This window comes from Mytilus edulis, chromosome 14 (assembly GCF_963676685.1).
Source record: "Mytilus edulis chromosome 14, xbMytEdul2.2, whole genome shotgun sequence".
Classification (NCBI taxonomy): domain Eukaryota; kingdom Metazoa; phylum Mollusca; class Bivalvia; order Mytilida; family Mytilidae; genus Mytilus; species Mytilus edulis.
The window spans coordinates 34,814,610-34,838,577 of record NC_092357.1 but is presented as its reverse complement, the minus strand read 5'-3'; the positions used below and the strand labels follow the sequence as shown (position 1 = coordinate 34,838,577).

Below are 23,968 nucleotides of genomic sequence, written 5' to 3'. Positions count from 1 at the left end.
TCCTTAATTAATGAGATGTAACCAATTTGATCAAATTATTTTAGTTCTTTCTAAATTTGTAGAATGAACATTCAAAATCATCAGTTGAACAAAAACTGGCATGCAATGGCAAAAAATCAGCAACAGATAAATAATAAACAAATGTATACAAAACGCAACGTGGAAAACTATAGACTGACCAACACAAACCATACCAAATATCGGCGGCGATCGCATGTGCTCCGGAATAGTAAGCAGATCATAAATTATTCTTAATTAAACACCAAATAATACAATTTTTGCGAGAGTGTTCAAATATAAAGAATGTACATCATTACTTTTCTAACATATATATATAAAACAATCCGCTATGTTTTTCGTTATTGTCTTGTTGTCGCGCTTATGCCTTTAATGAATAATCAATTTCTGTATACATTATTCTGTTCTCTATTCCTCTAATTCTGGTTTGTCTTTGTGTATGTGGCTCTGTCAACACTTCAACATAATTCAATCCATCCTATAATTCAAAAGTGATACTTTTTCAATACCTTAATATATGAATTAAAAAAAAACTACCAAGAGAAAATTGTAATCAATTAATCATTTGAGAAAATAAATTATTTACATTTTTCAGTTGTCGCCCCTTTTATAAGGGTCGTGAAATCATTACAAAATATTAAAGATGGACTGTGATAAACTAAGATTCAGATTTGTGTACTATACAAAAGCAATATAATTTTCTTTTATACCGAGGTTTAAAAATTGCTAACAAACGTTACGGAACAATTATTCATAATGCATTACTTATTTTCTTTCATGGCAAAAATAAATTTAGGACACTCTCAAGATTTGTGTACATGATATATACCTGAAAGAGGTCTATTTTTTTACAATTAAAAAAATAGATGAAAATATTCGTTAAATAATTTCCTGTGTCCTAGCCGCTTTTTTTTTAAACCTTCATCAGGAACGCTGAAATCCGTATACATTTGAAAGCTAAGAATGCCTTAGAACCAAAACACTGGAAAAGCTATATGAGCTAAAGAAACCTTTTAAAATAACCAATTCAATAAAAGGTTTACTTTCCCAAATGGAGATAAAATCCTAATGTTATAATAAATCAAATTTAACTACAGTCGGTAACAGTCTGTACACATGATAGATTGATTTTTTTTTGTATGCAATGTTTTGATCTTACAACGTTGTTTCAAATGCATATACTGGGATTTCGGTTTTTAAAGTAATTTGAAACAAACCAATGGATTTCAATTATTATTTGCTTACGGATTGCTCAGCTGGTTCATCAATGCTATCAGGCTGTTCTAAAATAGCAAAAATAATATACAATTCGTCAATATGTCTTTCCAACGTCGTGTTCTCTTTTAAATGTATATGAAAGAAACAGTCAAAACTGTCAAACTGTACCTTTCAATGTAATCGTTAAAGGGGAGATTATTAAATTTCATTTGCGAAACGGCGTTAGTTCATATTTCTGTGTTTTTTTTATTCATTAGGAACTATCCTTATTTAATAGTTAGTTTGAAGAATGGAGATGTTTTTTTTATCAAGGTAGATACAATTTATCTTTGTTTTTTTTAATGACTATTAGACAAATGTATTTTCAAAAGTTAGCGATTTTGTGTATTCCGTTGCCTTAATAATCCTGTTTAATTCAATTTGTACTATGTCGTCAGATCTTATACACAAATTGATTGTTAGCATTCGTCCAAAAACTGTTTTCAAGTACATGTTAGACATTTAATCTAATGAAGACGGGAGTCGATTTGATTAAATTTTGCCATTTTGTATTATGCGTTACTTATCAAACACATCAAACAACATATGGATGTAATAGAACTGCAAGTAAAAGTGACATGATATAAAGCTTATGTATAAAGTATTAACTAACTTTGCAAAATGACGTACATGTAACTATAGATTACACAAAAATGTAAACAACTATGTTTTATATTTACCTCTAGTATTTTCAGCTAAAATAGTCCTGAAACAAATTTGTGTTTATTTTTATTAGAAAATGTTTGAGTATTATATAAATGTAACTTTATTTCCGACTTTTTTCGACTCATTAAGTATTTTTCGCCATTGAGGATACACATATTACCGTATCATTTCAAGGAAACTTTAAACATTTAGAATATGGTTCAACTACCCTTTGGTTGAGTCATGGGCATTCATAAATAGAACATGTGCAACGGAAACGTGGTTAAGGGTACCCCATAAAATATTCAATATACCTTATACAAAAAAAATTATCATGCGCATCGATGCTATTAATCCAAGGGTTTTAAATGATGAAATTGGAATTCTCAATTCGAAAAATGCGCAAATGCACAAATGATATTATGACTTAGTACTTACATGAGCGCTAAAACATGACGAGTGTCAACTGATGACAGCAGGATCAGGATCTGCTTCTAAACGCCAAGGACTACCCCTAATTTACACCAGGATTCATGTCTTTGGTTTTCATTTTGTGTTTTGTATAAAATAAATGTCTTTTTAAAGTTGTTCATTTTTTAATCATGACATTGTCAGAGGGTTTTAGACCTCTGAGTTGGATTGTCCTTTTCGTATTTTTCTACTTTATATTCTACACTAAACAATTACTATTATTCGCTTTTCACGGGTACTCTCATTATAAAGTACATTGAGACATATTCAATTATGCAGTATGAGCCCTGCTGTTCGCTATTTATCCCTAGTTGCCGTCTGCATCACAGTTTAATGTTATATGCTTCAACAAGGCTATTATGTTAAACTAAGAGTAAAACTGCATATTCACAAATAAAAGTATATGTAAGTGCCAACTAGTCTGTTTGCTTGCATAATCAATATATTTTTTTATATGAAATCTTACCTTTCTGCATCTCCTCTGAATGACACAACGAAGAATTCCATTCCTCTACCTACAAACATTTTGAACAATATTAGAAGAGTTTAACTTTGCAATACTATGCAAATATTGATATTTGATTATTCCCTTGGATCGAAGAGATGGGATCATTTTGTTAACTTTTCATTGCATTGACACAATTATTGATGAAAGAGTAAAATAATATTTTAAGCATTTTATTGCAGTAATGTCAATCTGTCATGTCATGACAACTGTATTTTCTTTTCAAAAGGTACACAATTTACCGAATGTTTACCATTTTGATTGAAATGTTAAGTTTGATTGAATGTATCAGTCAGCGTTTTCAAAACATAAGCTAGGATAATATGACGTCATAACGAAATATAGTATATCGTCGCTCGCAATTTTTACTCAATGCATAACGATAGGATAAAAAGTTTATTTTTTAAACAAACTTGCAAGCTGATTTATAACAACGATCGTCTTACATTCAGAATTATAATAATTTAATTTGTAGTATTTTTTCTTCTTTTCAATTTTTGATATATGGCGTTTTTATAGCATTTTTGTTATTTATCTTACCTAAAGTTCCCCACTTTCTTCGAGCAATTAATCCAAGAATAGCTATTGATATCACCAGCAGAAAAACAACAACCATTGTTATCGTTAATTCAGAGTTAGGTTTTAGATGTCTTTGGTTTGCTGGTACTTCAATGGATACATACACGTTTTCAAATATATAAGACAAATTTAAAATAAAATTAAATAGATCTTCAAATACTCAATAAGTACATGAAATGTATATTAATTATAATCCGTCAACAGATTGCATACAAGTCTTTAAAAATACTAGACAGATGTTAAAATAAAAGTGTAACCAAGCTTCAAATACTGAATCATTTCATGACGTGAATATTGAATTAAAAATCGTTTTTAAGATTTGATGCCAGCAATCGTACGGCACTCCAATTCAATATCATAATTTTTTTTACGATATACAATATATCAGGTATCACTGAAAGTGCTATTCATATTACTTATTAATAAATGCATGAATATCAGCTCTTATGTTGGGTTCTTGTTCTTGCGGACAAATAATTTTATTATATGAGTAAGTCTGAGGTATGAAAACTACTGAATTTTGTTTACAATTCAATATTCTAGAGGTCCCAGTGAAGACATATTTTTTTAATTCTTCACGCACACACGTACACAGTTTACGAACAAAGTTCGCAAAATGAAACAAAGAATGCACTATGGAGTACAGTCACTACACGAAAAGGCAGATTTACAACAATTTGGGCAATCATGTAAATGTTTGACAAATGTAACTACTTTTCTGCCAGATATATTTGCGGACCTACTAATGTATATGTATATGCATTATTCCTTTGGCATTATTTAGGACGTTCTCAAAGATATGCTAAAGATAATTATTTTATTTCCATATCTTTATTCATATTCTAAAGATATGTAAAGATAGGCCTTATATTTGCATGCACTTTCCAGAATAGGAGATGTATGCAAAGTTTAAAATTTACATAAATGTTTTACAGAGGTGTGGGCAGTTTTGAGAGACCGCGGTTTATAAAACATTTACAACCAATGTAAATGCTGTCAAATGTTTATGTTATATTTGCAAACGTTTTTTGATATCGTTCATGCATATAAAGAAATGTATTTTATTTACTAATACTTTCCAGTATTATAGTTATTTTGATAAATATCGATATTTGCAACATATCTTTACAGACGTATGCAAAGTTTTGAGAGACCGCGGTTTATAAAACATTTACAACCAATGTAAATGCTATCAACTGTTTGTGTTATATTTGAAAACGTTTGTCGATATCGTTTATGTATGTAAAGGAGTGCATTTTATTTACTTATACTTTCCATTATCATAAATATTTTGATAAATATCGATATTTGCAACATATCTTTACAGACGTATGCAAAGTTTTGAGAGACCGCGGTTTATAAAATATTTACAGCCAAAGTAAATGCTGTCAAATGTTTGTGTTATATTTGTAAACATTTGTCGATATAGTTTATGTATGTAAAGACATGTATTTTATTTACTAATACTTTCCACTATCATAGTTATTTTGATGAATATTAATATTTGCAACATATCTTTATAGACGTATGCAATGTTTTGAGAGACCGCGGTTTATAAAACATTTACAACCAAAGTAAATGCTGACAAATATTTGCTTATTTTTGAAAACATTTGTCGGATGTATTTATGTACGTAAAGAAATGCATTTTATTTACTTCATAGTTAGTATATGAAACATTGATACTGTTAAGTTGTCTTCACACAGGTATAGCTTTGCGAGACTGCAGTTTATATCTCGCATGCACAACAAACGTAAATGAGGGTCGTGGTTAGAGCTAAAAGAAGAAAAAAAGAAAATAATTTACTCCCAAAAAAATAGATAAAAAGGGTCTAATATATATACAGAATAGAAAATAATCATGACAATGGGCATAAAATATAAAAAAAATAGAGAAATATGATCTAAATTATCATAGAATACAGATATGAAAGACCCCATCCAGACCCTAGTAAATGCTGTAAGATGTGTCGATTATTTCGCATTTACGGAAAAAATAAATATTTTTTTAAAATCTTATAGCCACATAATAAATGGGTAGATGGATTGATTTGTGTAAACGTCCAGTTGAAAATACTACATGAATCTCAGGTGTAGGGAGAAATGCACTATTATAATAACACTGTACTAAATTGTAAGCAGGTTTTCCTTTTGTACTTCAAAATATGAAAACAACGATGTCATTAAGAATGAACTCTAAACTAGAATAAATAAGATCAAATCGATAAACACGGTACGTTATCTCAACCCAAGCTTAAGTCTACCAATCTTGATGTGGACTTGGAAAAAAGTTAGTTTAGCTTCTGCTTATTTGTGATCTTTTTTTCATTTTAAACAAGAGAATACAAAATAATTATTTCAATATAACTTGAGCCAAGGCGTGTGTTTTGCATGATCCTATAAATTGAAAATACACGAGTATGCACATACATGTATTTTATCAGAATGTTGTCAGAATGTTTATGTTTACAATTGAAAATGTCTAATAATACAATGAAGAAAGAGATGATGATGATGGGATTTTTTAACGACCTCGACGGGCTATACTGCGAAGAAAGAGCATGAATTACATTATGTAACTATCCCTTAATAGGTGGTAAATGTGTCACTTGTATGTAAATGAAGGGATTTTCCTGACTGTGAAATGGTTCATCTTTTAACACTACAGGGTACTTTTTCAAATACAATGTAACGCTAATTGTGTATAATTAAATCCAGACGTTGTAAACAGATTATACCAATTACGCAAGCCAAGAGTTGCCAGATAAAGACATCATTAAACATGCAGATTGTATTCGTGAAAACGTGTTAATACTTTGTAATAAAATATTGTATTATTGAAAAACGCAGATAATTTAAAAGTTTATATGCTTGAAAATTAAAAGAGAAATAAGGACAGTAACTGTAACATTGTATCTAAAAATATGTTTTTAATATTTTATACAGTAAAACTGTTTTTAAACAATTATCTTTTGTATATAAAAAAACATTCTCGTTTCCCCGCTTCTCATACATGTAGCAGATACAATAAATTCGATGCAAAGCAAGTAATTTAATTTTTGAATCAGGTAATCTCTGTATTTCGTGTTTTAACAAGAATAAAAATGACCGACATTAATGGAAAAAAACTAATTTCAATAACCTTCCTGCTCCTGTATCAGTTTTATTCTGAAGATATATATGGTAGTATTCAATCAATTCAAAATTTTAATAAAATATCTTGGTGCCCTTTGGTTTCCCAATCTTGACTTTATCCTATTTATAGGTATAATGATATAAAAAAAATCCCAGTACATGTATTTGTTCTAATCGAAGGCTCAAAATTTTTTAAATATTTCTTAGCAATAGCATTTCATTTCAAATCAAAATAATGTTGTTGCTGAATGATGTAAAGTTAATCGTCAATATCGAACTCTTAACCTCCATTTTCTCACCAGTTACAACATATCAAAATTTGAAAACCTTTGGATGAAAGGTTCATAAGTCATCGCACGGAAATAACTGGAGCAGTCCGCCTGCTCGTCCGCAGTACAACAATAAATCAATAACGGGACTGGAAATCCGGTAATAAAAATAGCAAGTCATTAATAAATGTAAAATAAATTCGGTTTACTGTCACATTCTGACATCCTCATATTTATGTCGTATACTTGTAAACTGGTGTTTGTCTTTGAGTCGCTTTTTGTTTTTACTCAATGCAATAAGCAGTTAGTCGGCACTGATTTTTTGAAACTTGTCAGGAACAAGGCTGATATATACCTGATATATAAATCTGGCAAGAATTGTACACGTTAGAGAGCTAACAAGACCGGACGAAAGGACGGACGCCCGATATTTCAATGTCCACATTAACGCGTCGCGCGAGGGACAAATCTTAAAATCATTTTGAATTTAGATTCATATTAATTTGCACTTTGGTCTTCGGAGATGGGTGTGTTTTTGGTGTTTTGAGTTAGATATGATATACAGGCCTGGTACAGCTGGTAAAAAACGCACCTTTTCACAAAGTGGGGAGACAAAACGACTCGCATGCGATTAGCAAAGGTGCCTTTTTGTGGGGGGCATATTGGTCACATGGGCGTCGGGAAAAGCACGAGAGTATTCAGTCTTATAAGGAGTTTTTCTAACAAGTATACGAGTGTTTATGTAAATTAAAGGGGTTGCTATTTCTTTATTTTCAAAAATGGAAATGTGGGATATACACAGCAACCGGCCAATTATTATAACGACAATCAAAACCAAAGACATATAGATAACACGTGACTAATGCAGAATGGACAAGTATTTTTCTACTGCTAATCTGTTATGGTAGTTTTAGAAAAGATTTGTTGGGTTCTCTTGAATATGAAAGTTTATAATTATAAAAAAAAAGAAGATGTGGTATGATTGCCAATGAGACAACTCTCCACAATAGACCAAAATGACACAGAAATTAACAACTATAGGTCACCGTACGGCCTTCAACAATGAGCAAAGCCCATACCGCATAGTCAGCTATAAAAGGCCCCGAAATAAGTATATTTAGTATAGCAAGTATTTAATCTATCAAATTATAACATCACATGTTCACAACAATAGTAAGATTTGAGCTATAACAGCAACATAGTTTATTCTCCTAGTACGTATTTGTTAGTCTTGAAAAAACTCAAACCATTATGACATAAGGAGATGTGATATGATTGTCAATTAAACAACTTTCCATCAAAGTCAAAATGACGTATATGTTAGTTTGCTATATTTGATATCTCCCAATTACCATCCACTATGAACTGCTTATACAAAAAGATATTTTGTCACCAAATGATTTATAATAATTTATAAAATAGAACATCATTATATATGCTAATATTATTAATTCGTATATTTAAACAAATTTCATTCGTTTAGGGATAGTCACATGTTTAACTATATTTTCGAAGGTAGAGAGAAAACGGCGGATAGCAAAACGCATATTGACCTGCAAAAAGCATATTGCACGGTTATTTTTAGAATATCTAAAAACCAATATACTTTGTGACGTCATGTAATGAATTTCAGGATATTGTTTAACGTTTTGAAACACATGATACCTCTGATCGATTTTTTACGAAAAAAATCTTCAAATACATAAGATGTCAAAAAAAAAGTAAATGAAATAACAACTAATATGTTGTTATTGTCAAGGAGACAATGTAATATCTATAAAATTCCAACAAACCTAAATGACGATTTTGATACAAATATGGTCAGAAATTAATAATATAACAAATATAGCCTTGGTATGAGGTCAATACAGGATATATCGACCCAAAGAAGTATATCGACCTCGGACTTCGTCCTCAGTCAATATACTCCTTTCAGGTCAATATATCCTTGTATCGACCTCATACAACGGCTATATTTGTATAATATAAATTGTGTGCCCTTGGCTAAATACTGGGATCATATTGTTTTACCAGTGTCCTTTCGACAGTCCCGCACTTGGTATACTAGTATAGGATTATACGGCTGATTTCGTAGGATTATGTACAGTTTTTAAGCTTAAACTTTTAAATGATGTACCTGGTGTTAGTACATACACTAACGATTCTCATCTTGTCAATGGTTTTTTTTTGTTTTTTTTATGACATGTTGCTAAATTTGGCATTTTTAAATATATTGCGCCGATATATTTTTTTACCTATATTGAGGGTGCATATATATTCTCGGGATCATTTTTTTTATTTAATAATTTTTCACGAACGACAGAATGTTGAACTTGGGTGTATTTGAGTGAAATTTTGCATACAGTTTGCAAGGTTTGTCCGACCATGGAAGTATATAATACTTCCACTTCCATGGTCCGACTAACTACGCACACAACCCACACGTTTACATCATACATGTACACAGCATGCTATATTAAGATTGTGTATTGTATCAGGATGTTGATTTTCTTTTTAATTTCCACAAATAACAGAATGTTTAACCTTTCTTGACTGCTGCACGAAATGTGTTTTTCAGACACAACAATTCAAATTGCACTGTATCGTCCTGTAAATGCATGAAATAGTTGCCACCGGACGTTGAGCAACCATCAATCAATCAATTCAAATTGTACCTCAATATCACTGTTTACCAAATTACTTTATTCTGTAACGTCACACGTTTTCTGTCAAATTCTAAGCGTATCGGTCAACTTTGAAGCAATGTATATAAAAAACAAGGATGACGACATATGTGTTTCTATATATATAAAAAAAAATAAAAGGATGTGGTATGATTGCCAATGATACAACTCTCCACAAGAGACAAAATGACACTGAAATTTACATAATTTTATATAGGTCACTGTACTGCCTTCAACAATGAGCAAAGTCATACCGCATAGTCAGCTATAAAAGGCCCCGAAATGACATATGTAAAACAATTCAAACGAGAAAACCTAATTTATGTACAAAATAATGAACGAAAAACAAATATGTTACATAGCAATAAACTAAATTACAGACTACTTGACTCGGGACAGGAACATACATAATGTGGTCAGGTTAAACTCGTTTAAAGGCGCCAACCCTCCTTTCCCCTAACCTGGGACATAAACTGGACCCCTGTTGTGTTTCCTTATCGTTACACTCGGTGCGAAGCTTAAGATGATAGACGGACCAGTTTAACTTGGGACAGTGGTGTAACAGTACAACATGAGAATAAACTGTAGAAATCAGTTAAAAAAGGCTTAACTCATCAGATGGATGCAAATAGAATACATCTTACAAAAAGAGAGTGGACGTGGAAGGGTACTTATACATCCCAACAACCAAAAGACTTTAAGTACAGAGTACTCGCAGTTACTGACAGCTAGTTGAAAGCTAATAACAACTAATACAAAAAGCATGCACCTTAGAGGCATAATCCGGGATATTATGTTAGTTTTTAGTTTTCTCCGTATATAAGAACAAAGCCATCTATTGAAAAAAATTTAAAAAAAAAGAAAAGTCAAAACAAAGCATTTTCCCTGTGTAAATTTGTCGTCAAAATTGACGTTTTCTAATCAAATTTACGAAAAAACAGAAGTGGTGACCCCCATTTTTTTTATTACATATTCCGATGTAACTCGATTCAAAGTACAAGTGTGCCAAAAATTTTAGAAATCGGGAGATATGCCATTCGGTGTCGTGTTATCTTGAAATATATGTACACAGTTTTAGATTATGAAGAAAAATTGCCCACTTAGAGGGGAACACGAAACTGCATTGAAAATGAAAAAAAATCTGGAGCAAAATTAAACATGTATACAAATCTAGGTTAGAAAAAGACACTACTTTTAAAAAAGAAATAAAAAAAAATTAACATTAAGAGATACAATCATAATAATTTAGTGAAATAAAAAAAGACGTAGATAACTAGAATGGTATCTTCTATATATGAGGGTGTGGATGGAGTTTACAGAATAGAGAATAATGTGCTAAAAAAATAAAGAATAGAAACGAAAAGGATAGGCCAAAAATTTAAGAATAGAGAATAGTGGGCTTCTACAATATAAAAAATAGAGAATAATGGGCAAAATTTATATAGAATAGAGAAAAAATGGCGTAAATAATATTAAGAATTGAAGAACACCCACCTTCCTCCTTTTCCAGACCCTCTTTTATCCTATGACTGTTAAGAGAAAGAAGCGCCGTAATTCATGGGAACAAATAGATTTGAAAAATATTATTTTTTCTCATAAAGTCTTTTGTATAGTTGGAAACATTGTCAACTAGGTATACTTATTATTACAAATGAAATTGATATCTATTCGTTATTTTACGAATCACAGAGTTCAATTTACTAGTGCATTTTACGAATAAGGGACAAAAATTAAAAGGACAGGAAATCACATGACAAAAAAGTCACGATTTACAAAAAAAGTTACGTACGTATTAAGTTTGATTATTTACAATGAACAAGATTTATATTTAGGTAGTTCATTTTATGACTTTCATATAACATAGTTCTAGTCTTAGGTTATTTTTTACTTTTGTAGACCATTTCGTTCATTGTATTCATCCGCTGGTGTTGTTGCATGTCTCCTCTCTACTCTGACGTCCTGGGTAGCATTTTTCATTTCTGTACTTTTGTCTTTGTGTTGCAAACGTTCACACTTAATTTTTTGTGTAAATGCTTAATGAAACTTGGTTGATAAAAACGAAGCACTCAGTCTGTCATAAATTAGTTTTGGCACAATCTTAGTGCTAAAGATTAATCTCATCTGCTAAGAGTGTATCTAGTTGCAATCTTAGAAGGATTGGCAGCCTTTAAACTCATGTTGCGCTTGCAACCCTAAGAGTACTCTTTACCCTTCTCGGAACGATTGGTTAATTAAGTCTTTCCACTTTTCTGTGGAAAGACTTATTGTTTTTCTTCTGATTATTATTTTTTTTTTCCGCCAAATTTTGTTCTTGCGATAAATGTTTGTTTCGCAATATGTCGCTTAGATATTTCTCATATTGTATCGTATAGTTTATGCGCTTTTAAATTTCACCCTGCTAAGACGAACCATTTTCTTTGTAAGAGTTATCTCCCTATTCACTGTTTATCATCTGTGTGCATCTCCTTCGTAACAAAAAAAGATATCGACAAAATTCTTTTTACAAATTGTTCGTTACATCCTCAGGATTTTTTGGCGTATTTGGATCAAAGCGATTCGATGAAATTTTATAGGAGTTATCTACCTTTACAAAATAAATTTGTCGGTATGTTTATATAACTCATAAACAGTTAACCGTATAACCCTGGAATGTTTTTATTTGAGTCCCCTAGGTCCTAACTTAGAAAATGAGGTCAAGGTCAAAGGTCAAGGTCAAGTTCTCAATTGTGACTTTTGCTTGTTTTTGCCTTTTCTCTGACACTTTGAGAGATACATATAAAAGAACAAGTGCAAAATGTCAGCTTTATTGTAATGAAGATATGCTACATTTAGTCTTATACAATTAAATGGCATCTTATAGGAGTTGGTGCCCCTGAAATGTCTTGATATGAGGTTATTTGATTATAACTTCAATTAAGTTCATCATAAAGACATTTGACCTTATACAAAAGATTAAGTGACAAATGACCTTGAAAAATGGCTACCGGAAGTGACCTTCAGAAAACCGGAAGTAGCCTTTTTTGCAATTTTTTCGTATAAAAGTACTCATAATCCATATATTTTGTCATATAGATACATAAAATGATTACTGAAGACTAAATATGACTTCAAACAAACCGGAAGTGACCATTTATCTCCCTTTCTAAATACAAAAGTATATAGAAACTATATATTTTTGGAATCAGTGTGAAAGAAGCTATCATATGAGACCGGTTGTGACTTTTATTTCACCGGAAGTAGCATATTATCTCCCTTATATCACTCTAAAAGAGAATTCAACCATCATTTATCGCATCAGTATGAAGAAACTACCTTCTTATCCAAATTTCTTTGGTGTGGAAAGACTTTCAATTGTTCTCTGAACAATTGGTTTTTAATTTTTATTTGCTCTACTTAAATCGTCTTTGAATTCTCATAGCATATGATATTTGTCAACATTCTTTTTTTACTGAAAACTTTACAGAAAATTGTAAGAGTGGTCAGGGGCACCCATATCTTTATCTTAGTTAATGAAAATAGCAACTGCAGTTTTTTCCCAAGCGCATAACTGTTGTCCTAACAAACTCAGAACCTTAGTTTACGAGACATAACACAGGAAAGCAGTATTTCACATACCCCCACCCCACCCCAAAAAAACAATAAAAAAAAATCACTGTTGCTAGTTCCTGGACTATGACCTGCGACCCCCAATGCTAGTCTATACGGGTGCAGTACTACTCCATAACTTATGTGCATTGATTAGTAGATACAATGTACAATCATGAAATGAGTGTGCGTCTCTTGCCAAAAGCAATTCATTTTAACATTTCTTTTTACATTTGAGCCACCTGTGATTTATTTTTTTATTTTTGAAGCATTTTTTACAATGACTATTAATTTATAAACTAACCTCACATTTTGAATAGTAATTTGAATATATGGGCATTTGCATTGATAGATTCTGCCAGATTTGCACTTTGCATAATTAACTAATTACAAATTAATTTATTTAAAAAGGTCACGTTTGGTACCCAAAGAACTAAAACTTCAATAGATAAACCTTTAAATTGAAGTTCAACCTGCATAGGTATTACAACATCGTGAACGGAGGAGTATGTAAAATAAAAGTTTTTGTTTTATTCTTTTATTGGAAAATATTTCAACTTATTTAGAGTTTTAAACACTTATCAATGCGATTTAACAATAATGGTAGTTTATTTTTGTTGGCCCTCTTACCTTATTTTCCGCCTGTGTGGAAAGCAAGTACAATGATACATGTAGTTATTTTAAGACTTTGCGTAAATATGTATAAGAAAGAAGTGCAAGATATTCCATTATTCAAACACGAATCATATACATTTCCGCTAAAACTATAAGTCTAGACTTCGTCTTGTTGTACAGGGTACAATTGCATTATTTTTTAAAGATAGGTTTTCCATGATACGAGCCCCTATCAACATTAGTGTAATATGTATTTGTCGTTTACAAATCTTCTTGAATTATGTTAAAACTTTTTGAGACTTATATAACCTTCAATCTTGTTTCAATGTTATTTCAATTGAAATGTGTGCAAAGACTATGTTAAATGCAATTATTGCAACAACAAAAAACACAAAAAAAACTTATTTGATCATGATAGAAAATATAAACAGCTGCGCCATGAGCGCATGATACGCCCGTCACTTTTTCAAAGAATAAAGTTCAATAACTTCTCAATGTCATATCAGAAAATCATGAAAAACTAAAGGGAGGTTATCTTAATAAATATAAACCAGTCACCAAAGATTTTTGATAACTGCTCAAAGCATTGTCCGAAAACTGGAAAGTCCTCCCTTTTTTATGAATAAAATGACGTAACTCTGAAACTTAACATCTAAAATTTATAAAATTAAAAAGGGAGCTTACGTCAATAGATATAAACAATTCACCAAAGTTTAATAAAAACTGCTGAAAGCATTTTTGAGTTATTGTCCGAAAACTGGAAAATCACCCCTTTTTACATAAATAAAACCCCATAACTCGGAAACTTAAAATCTAAAATTCATAGAAAACGAATGGGAGCTCACGTCAATAGATATTGACGATTCACCAAAGTTTCATGCGAATTGGAACATAAAATGTAAAATTTATAAAAATCGAAAGGGAGCTCATGTCAATAGAAAAAATAAATTCACCAAAGTTTCGTGCAAATTGGTGAAAGTGTTCTTGAGTTATTGTCCGAACACTGAAAAATCCCCCCTTTTTTCATAAATAAAACCCCAAAATTCAGAAACTTAAAATCTAAAATTGATAAAAATCGAAAGGGAGCTCACGTCAATAGATATTAACAATTCACCAAAGTTTTGTGCGAATTGGGTCAAGCCTTTTTGAGTTATTGTCCGACATGTTGACGACGGACGGACGGACAGACGGACGGACAGACGGACAACGGTATACCATAATACGTCCCACAAACGGGCGCATAAAAAAACGATTCCTGTCAAAGTACATATGAACGCTGTAAAATTTTAGGATAAGATAGGCGGTAAATGAGATTTCGAATGACTGATAGTTCGATAACTTGTTTTAAGTTTTGCGTATTTAAATAACACAATCAAATGACAACGGGAGCATTGTTTTAAGACAATTTATAAATCATAAAGAAATGATAATTATTTGTGCCTTATTATATTGATGGATATTGATACTAGCGGTTGTCTTCTATTGATCTTTTCGGACCAGATCTTTCTGTAAAAGGTGATAATTGTCACACTTAACTGCTGATAAACCCCGTTGATCGGAGGAAGGGCGACATCTCGTCGATGGAATGATATCTATCGATTTTGTTTGATTTCATTGGTAAATTGTGTGTCAATTATGACACGTGACTCACTGGTTCTTTGTTTGTAATTTTTAACTTTAACAAGAAAGTTTTTGCTGAGGACACTTCATGAAGCACACGGAGTTCAACATCTCGTGACAGGACTAACGGATAAGGAAAATATTCGTCAATAGATTAACGTTTATATAATTATGTGTGCAAACTAGCCGATTCTTTTAAAAAAAACATTCTCTCAAGATGTGTTTTGTGTCAAATATTATGTGGCAACTTTACTACAGATGAAGGAATATTTCTACACTATTTCAGAAACTTGGAATTTTTATAAAAACTTGATAAATCGCTCAATAACCTTCCGAATGCTACCGATTTTAAATTTGTTACTATCTAGTATGTTTTGGCTTAATTTGTATATGTGTATTATTTCTACCAGTAACAAGAGACATATATATATATAGTATATATATGTCTCTGCAGTAACATATAATACATAGTGTAGTATATGTCTCTTTTAAAAAAAGTAAATTCTATGTTTTATAAACAGAGTGAATTATGACTCGTGCAATTCCAGAAGTTTCAAAGAGATACTCAAAGGAAACGATCGTGTTATGCTACGCGAATGAACCATCATAACTTCCCGAGAGTAGAAGATTTTGATGGACAAAGAAATTCAGGCAGTACATCAAGAGATCAAGAACCGATTGTGTAGACCCGATTTTTTTTTTTTTTTATTAAAACGAAATTATTAAAATACATGTATAATAAATGATATTACCAATATGCCAAACTAATCCCAAAGCAGCTATATTTGTCATATCATAGCTTTACCAGTAAAGCTATGGCAATATTTGTCCATATAATATGCACCTTCAAATATATCAGCAAACTAAAAGCAAATATAACTATTTACCATACATTTCTAGCTGTCTTAAATATCTTTCTTTATAATATCTTTGCATACATATTCAAAGTTTCATATGCCCAATATATTTACACATACATTTCTAGCTGTCTGAAATATCTTTCTTTATCATTTCTTTGCATATGTATTCAAAGCTACATTTGCCCAATATATTTACACATGTCATTGATATTATCATTTGGCCACATTTCTTAATTAAACAAATTGTCTGCAAATCTATGTATTTACCATACATTTAGGAATATGCTCAAAGGCTTTTGATATGTTCTGATTTGACATACATTTCAGCCGACTATAAAGACTAACAAAAATATTCCTTTACAATACATTTGACAGGTCTCTGCAGAATAAAGGAAATGATGCTTTAAACCCCTCTATAAAGTTCTCGTTTTCAATTGGTTTACATACCAGGCAAATGTAGATGCACCTTACACTTTATAACCCCTATAAAATTATTTAAATGATGATGCTTTGCTACCTAGACAAAGAAACACATTTGCGGATGAATTTAAATCATAGAAAAATACATGACAAAGATTTCAATTTGCAGAGGTATACAAATACATAAGTTTGCGAAAGTTTTGAGATGGTTATAAATATATGCAAATTCTAAACTTTAAAATGGTTTGATTAGGTGTTAATATATTTTATAAACCGCGGTCTCTCATAACCGCCCATAGGAGGGTATAGCACAAGAAATGTTGATATTTACTACATGTAAAGACAAGATAAACTAAATGCAGCGGTTTATAAATATATGTAAATGTCGGTCTCTGAATACATTTACATAACATTTGCATACCTCTTCAAATCCGGGATTTCGTGTAGTGAGTTGGGTGCAGACCAAGCATTACATAAAGTAAACGCAAGTTAACGCCGCGTGCACATATTTCGTTAGTTAACTTCAAATCTCCCGTTTACTAGTAAACGCACGTTTACTATTATTACGTTAACGTGGTTGAAATGGAAATTTCTAATGTCTACCCTAGTAAACGGGCGTTTACTATGTGTCCGTTTAGTCAGTACTAAACGGGCGTTTACTTCAGAATTCTTCAAATTTATTTTTACGTGCACTTAAAAGTAAACGGGCGTTTAGTACAGATTTTACAAGTGTATTTTTACGTGCACTTGAAAGTAAACGCACGTTTACTCTTCGCGTTAACTGATTGGGTAAATTTAGAAATAAACTTCAAGTTCATTTGCACATTTATTTTATAAAAGCGACCTTTAGTCTTTATATTTCACGTATATGTGTTTCAAACCAGAACAATTCAAAAACTCTTTTAATTCGAAATATTAAATTACACAAAATCACTTTCATAAAGTCCATTAACTTTACTGATTGGCAGATTTTCTATATTTTCCTTTCAAAAGTTACATGTGCAAATATCGATACGGAAAGAAAGGTTATCCGAGACATCGGGAGAATATTTTTATATGATGGGATATAAACATCATGGTTTACGTTGTGTAACAGGAGGGTCGGGCGGCTATGCGTCACCAAACCCTGCTGACTACTAAAGTGTCTGATATTGCCACAACTACAGACTGACAGACTGACGACGGATGCGACAAGTGATGTACTTTTGTGTTATGTGCATTCAGACTGGTTCTTCCTTGTTGTACTGAGACGTATGATATTGGCAATGAGACTCTAATTTCAATCAGTTTTACATACTTTATTATCACAAATGTGAAACATAACAAGTGTAAAAACAAGTGTAACAGTTTACAGTATAAAAATAGATCTGAATAAATATTCAACAGTAATCTCAAAATGTAGTAGTAAACATAGGTAGTACTGGCAAGGACTACAACACTCACGACCCTAACGGATAATCAACCGCGAGAACACACTGTGGTAGTTAGCGAAAGTTAAATATTAAGCTACATTTTAAATGTTTCCTAAAGTTTTAAAGTGAAGTTAATAAACCTAAAATTGTTAGAAACTTGTTCTAATGAGTGTCTACATTTTAGAGACTTATTATTGTAGAGACTTCATTTATTGGTCGGATTAATGATAAATCCAAGTGTAATAAACGAATAGCGGATTATTGATGAATCCAAGTGGTCATATAACCTTTAACCAGTAAGGTATTCGACAAATTACCAATGAGACACATTTACTATAAGAAGGAAAACATAATATTTTTCATATGCGGTCTAAAACCGTATTTCAGTCTCCAAAATATCATCAACATCTATTCTAAAGATACAAATACTACTTAAATTTCTTACATTAACAACTTATTTAACTAAATAACATACTTTATTTAGAAATTTATACACAACACACAAAATAATTCATCACCTTGTAAATCCGTCAAAATAAGGGGAAGTAATACTTGGTGTCATTCATAATAATTGAAAATCTACCCCTAACAAATAACCAATGAAAAACTTCGTATATTTAACTGCTAAAGTGAAAGGAAAATGTCAACAAAGAAGCATGGGAATTTTATATCAAAAAGATCTAAAGAATTACTAGCGAACACAGGTAAAATTAAGCACCAAAATGTATGAAATTAAAAATCAAAATGTGTGCAATAACCACATCTGCCACATTCCTTCCCCCTCAGAACAAATTAGATTTTTGATTATAATTTGTTCTAAATGCATTAATTTAGAAATAAAAGCACTAGTAACACGTGTCAAAAATATAGTAATGCATGTAGACAAATAGTATCAAAGTATAACGATGTAATATATGTAAATTAAACAGTATCAAAATATTGCAATGTATGTAAAACAAAATAAATATATATAACAAAATAGTATAAATTTGCATAAATGCACCACCCCTTTTCACTGTCCTGAAAAGTTTATTAATGATCAAACTAAATTCACCAACGTTTAACAACCTTAGCTTCTGTTAAGTTATTATTAAAATCCACATAGTGGCCTCTACACACTTGTAAATCTCCGGACGGTTGATCACGAACCGGTAAATTTTGTTCTCTAATAAAATCCTGTCTAGCCTTCCTAGCGGCGTCCCTTGCTTCTGTGTTTACTTTAGAAACTTTCCCCACATTGGCCACCAAAAATGTAACAGGAGGGTCGGGCGGCTATGCGTCACCAAACCCTGCTGACTACTAAAGTGTCTGATATTGCCACAACTACAGACTGACAGACTGACGACGGATGCGACAAGTGATGTACTTTTGTGTTATGTGCATTCAGACTGGTTCTTCCTTGTTGTACTGAGACGTATGATATTGGCAATGAGACTCTAATTTCAATCAGTTTTACATACTTTATTATCACAAATGTGAAACATAACAAGTGTAAAAACAAGTGTAACAGTTTACAGTATAAAAATAGATCTGAATAAATATTCAACAGTAATCTCAAAATGTAGTAGTAAACATAGGTAGTACTGGCAAGGACTACAACACTCACGACCCTAACGGATAATCAACCGCGAGAACACACTGTGGTAGTTAGCGAAAGTTAAATATTAAGCTACATTTTAAATGTTTCCTAAAGTTTTAAAGTGAAGTTAATAAACCTAAAATTGTTAGAAACTTGTTCTAATGAGTGTCTACATTTTAGAGACTTATTATTGTAGAGACTTCATTTATTGGTCGGATTAATGATAAATCCAAGTGTAATAAACGAATAGCGGATTATTGATGAATCCAAGTGGTCATATAACCTTTAACCAGTAAGGTATTCGACAAATTACCAATGAGACACATTTACTATAAGAAGGAAAACATAATATTTTTCATATGCGGTCTAAAACCGTATTTCAGTCTCCAAAATATCATCAACATCTATTCTAAAGATACAAATACTACTTAAATTTCTTACATTAACAACTTATTTAACTAAATAACATACTTTATTTAGAAATTTATACACAACACACAAAATAATTCATCACCTTGTAAATCCGTCAAAATAAGGGGAAGTAATACTTGGTGTCATTCATAATAATTGAAAATCTACCCCTAACAAATAACCAATGAAAAACTTCGTATATTTAACTGCTAAAGTGAAAGGAAAATGTCAACAAAGAAGCATGGGAATTTTATATCAAAAAGATCTAAAGAATTACTAGCGAACACAGGTAAAATTAAGCACCAAAATGTATGAAATTAAAAATCAAAATGTGTGCAATAACCACATCTGCCACAGTTGTTTCGTTCCCCGTTTATAATTGTCTCTTCGAATTCCTAACTATAACTCGGTGTATTTAATACATTAATTTTTAATCGAAATTCACCTTGTTTGCCTTGGATTAACATGATAAGATTCAGTTTTGACAAATGATAAAAAAAAACGTAAATTGAACAGTATATTGAAAGGGATATCAATAAAGTGTAATATAAGTATGTTCATTTGTACCATCTCGTCAATTAAAATGTTCAAATATTGCTATCTTTACATTGATATATAACTCATTTACTATGCGGCTATATAAATTTACATAATAGAATGCTTATATGGTCAGTTTTGGTTGTTGTGGACAAATAATTTTATTATATGAGTCAGTCTGAGGTATGAAAACTACTGAATTTTGTTTACGATTCAATATTTTGAATAAAAAAAGGACTTGTGGCACTCTAAATTGATGCGAACAAAATTTTTTAGTCATAATATTCAAATATTGCTACCTATTTTCTTATACAATCAATCCTTACATGAAAATATAACTCATTTACTATGCAGCTATATAGATTTACATAATAAAATGCTTATATGGTCAGTTTTGGTTGTTGCGGACAAATAATTTTATTATATGAGTCAGTCTGAGGTATGAAAACTACTGAATTTTGTTTACGATTCAATATTTTGAATAAAAAAAGGACATGCTGGCACTCTAAATTGATGCGAACAAAATTTTTTAGTCATAATATTCAAATATTGGTACCTATTTTCTTATACAATCAATCCTAACATGAAAATATAACTCATTTACTATGCCGCTATATAGATTTACATAATAAAATGCTTATATGGTCAGTTTTGGTTGTTGCGGACAAATAATTTTATTATATGAGTCAGTTTGAGGTATGAAAACTACTGAATTTTGTTTACGATTCAATATTTTAAATAAAAAAGGACATGCTGGCACTCTAAATTGATGGAAACAAAAATTTTTTAATCATAATATTCAAATATTACTACCTTTTTTATTATACAATCAATCCTTACTTGAAAATATAACTCATTTACTATGCAGCTATATAGATTTACATACTAGAATGCTTATATGGTCAGTTTTGGTTGTTGCGGACAAATATTTTTATTATATGAGTCAGTCTGAGGTATGAAAACTACTGAATTTTGTTTACGATTCAATATTTTGAATAAAAAAGGACATGCTGGCACTCTAAATTGATGCGAATAAAATTTTGTAATCATAATGTTCAAATATTGCTACCTATTTTATTATACAATCAATCCTTACATGAAAATATAACTCATTTACTCTGTGGCTATAAAGATTTACATAAGCAAATGCTTATATGGTCAGTTTTGGTTGTTGCGGACAAATAATTTTATTATATGAGTCAGTCTGAGGTATGAAAACTACTGAATTTTGTTTACGCTTCAATATTTTGAATAAAAAAGGACATGCTGGCACTCTAAATTGATGCGAACAAAATTTCTTAGTCATAATATTCAAATATTGCTACCTATTTTCTTATACAATAAATCCTTACATGAAAATATAACTCATTTACTATGCAGCTATATAGATTTACATAATAAAATGCTTATATGGTAAGTTTTGGTTGTTGCGGACAAATAATTTTATTATATGAGTCAGTCTGAGGTATGAAAACTACTGAATTTTGTTTACAATTCAATATTTTGAATAAAAAAAGTACATGCTGGCACTCTAAATTGATGCGAACAAAATTTTTTAGTCATAATATTCAAATATTGCTACCTATTTTCTTATACAATCAATCCTTACATGAAAATATAACTCATTTACTATGCGGCTATATAGATTTACATAATAAAATGCTTATATGGTCAGGTTTGGTTGTTGCGGACAAATAATTTTATGATATGAGTCAGTCTGAGGTATGAAAACTACTGAATTTTGTTTACGATTCAATATTTTAAATAAAAAAAGGACATGCTGGCACTCTAAATTGATGCGAACAAATTTTTTTTAATCATAATATTCAAATATTACTACCTTTTCTATTATACAATCAATCCTTACTTGAAAATATAACTCATTTACTATGCGGCTATATAGATTTACATACTAGAATGCTTATATGGTAAGTTTTGGTTGTTGCGGACAAATATTTTTATTATATGAGTCAGTCTGAGGTATGAAAACTACTGAATTTTGTTTACGCTTCAATATTTTGAATAAAAAAGGACATGCTGGCACTCTAAATTGATGCGAACAAAATTTTGTAATCATAATATTCAAATATTGCTACCTATTTTCTTATACAATCAATCCTTACATGAAAATATAACTCATTTACTATGCGGCTATATAGATTTACATAATAAAATGCTTATATGGTCAGTTTTGGTTGTTGCGGACAAATAATTTTATTATATGAGTCAGTCTGAGGTATGAAAACTACTGAATTTTGTTTACAATTCAATATTTTAAATAAAAAAAGGACATGCTGGCACTCTAAATTGATGCGAACAAATTTTTTTTAATCATAATATTCAAATATTACTACCTTTTTGTTGATACAATCAATCCTTACTTGAAAATATAACTCATTTACTATGCGGCTATATAGATTTACATAATTAAATGCTTATATGGTCAGTTTTGGTTGTTGCGGACAAATATTTTTATTATATGAGTCAGTCTAAGGTATAAAAACTACTGAATTTTGTTTACGCTTCAATATTTTGAATAAAAAAGGACATGCTGGCACTTTAAATTGATGCGAACATAATTTTTTAGTCATAATATTCAAATATTGCTACCTATTTTCTTATACAATAAATCCTTACATGAAAATATAACTCATTTACTATGCAGCTATATAGATTTAGATAATTAAATGCTTATATGGTCAGTTTTGGTTGTTGCGGACAAATAATTTTATTATATGAGTAAGTCTGAGGTATGAAAACTACTAAATTTTGTTTACAATTCAATATTTTAAATAAAAAAAGGACATGCTGGCACTCTAAATTGATGCGAACAAAATTTTTTAGTCATAATATTCAAATATTGCTACCTATTTTCTTATACAATCAATCCTTACATGAAAATATAACTCATTTACTATGTGGCTATATAGATTTACATAATAAAATGCTTATATGGTCAGTTTTGGTTGTTGCAGACAAATAATTTTATTATATGAGTCAGTCTGAGGTATGAAAACTACTGAATTTTGTTTACGCTTCAATATTTTGAATAAAAAAGGACATGCTGGCACTTTAAATTGATGCGAACAAAATTTTTTAGTCATAATATTCAAATATTGCTACCTATTTTCTTATACAATAAATCCTTACATGAAAATATAACTCATTTACTATGCGGCTATATAGATTTAGATAATTAAATGCTTATATGGTCAGTTTTGGTTGTTGCGGACAAATAATTTTATTATATGAGTAAGTCTGAGGTATGAAAACTACTGAATTTTGTTTACAATTCAATATTTTAAATAAAAAAAGGACATGCTTGCACTCTAAACTGATGCGAACAAAATTTTTTAGTCATAATATT

At 30.6% G+C, this 23,968-nt stretch overlaps 1 protein-coding gene across 1 annotated transcript in view; it reads right to left on the bottom strand.

Moving 5' to 3' along the window:
- Positions 1-251: 251 nt before the first annotated feature.
- Positions 252-23,968, bottom strand: part of LOC139504145 (uncharacterized) — a 33,920-nt gene continuing 10,203 nt past the window's right edge. The window contains exons 5-9 of the mRNA XM_071294205.1: positions 3,437-3,562; positions 2,858-2,906; positions 1,956-1,981; positions 1,264-1,301; positions 252-496 (exon numbers count right to left, since the gene is read on the bottom strand). Of these exons, the coding sequence (XP_071150306.1) occupies positions 380-496; positions 1,264-1,301; positions 1,956-1,981; positions 2,858-2,906; positions 3,437-3,562 (356 nt within the window). The 3' untranslated portion in view covers positions 252-379. The remainder of the gene's footprint in view (positions 497-1,263; positions 1,302-1,955; positions 1,982-2,857; positions 2,907-3,436; positions 3,563-23,968) is intronic.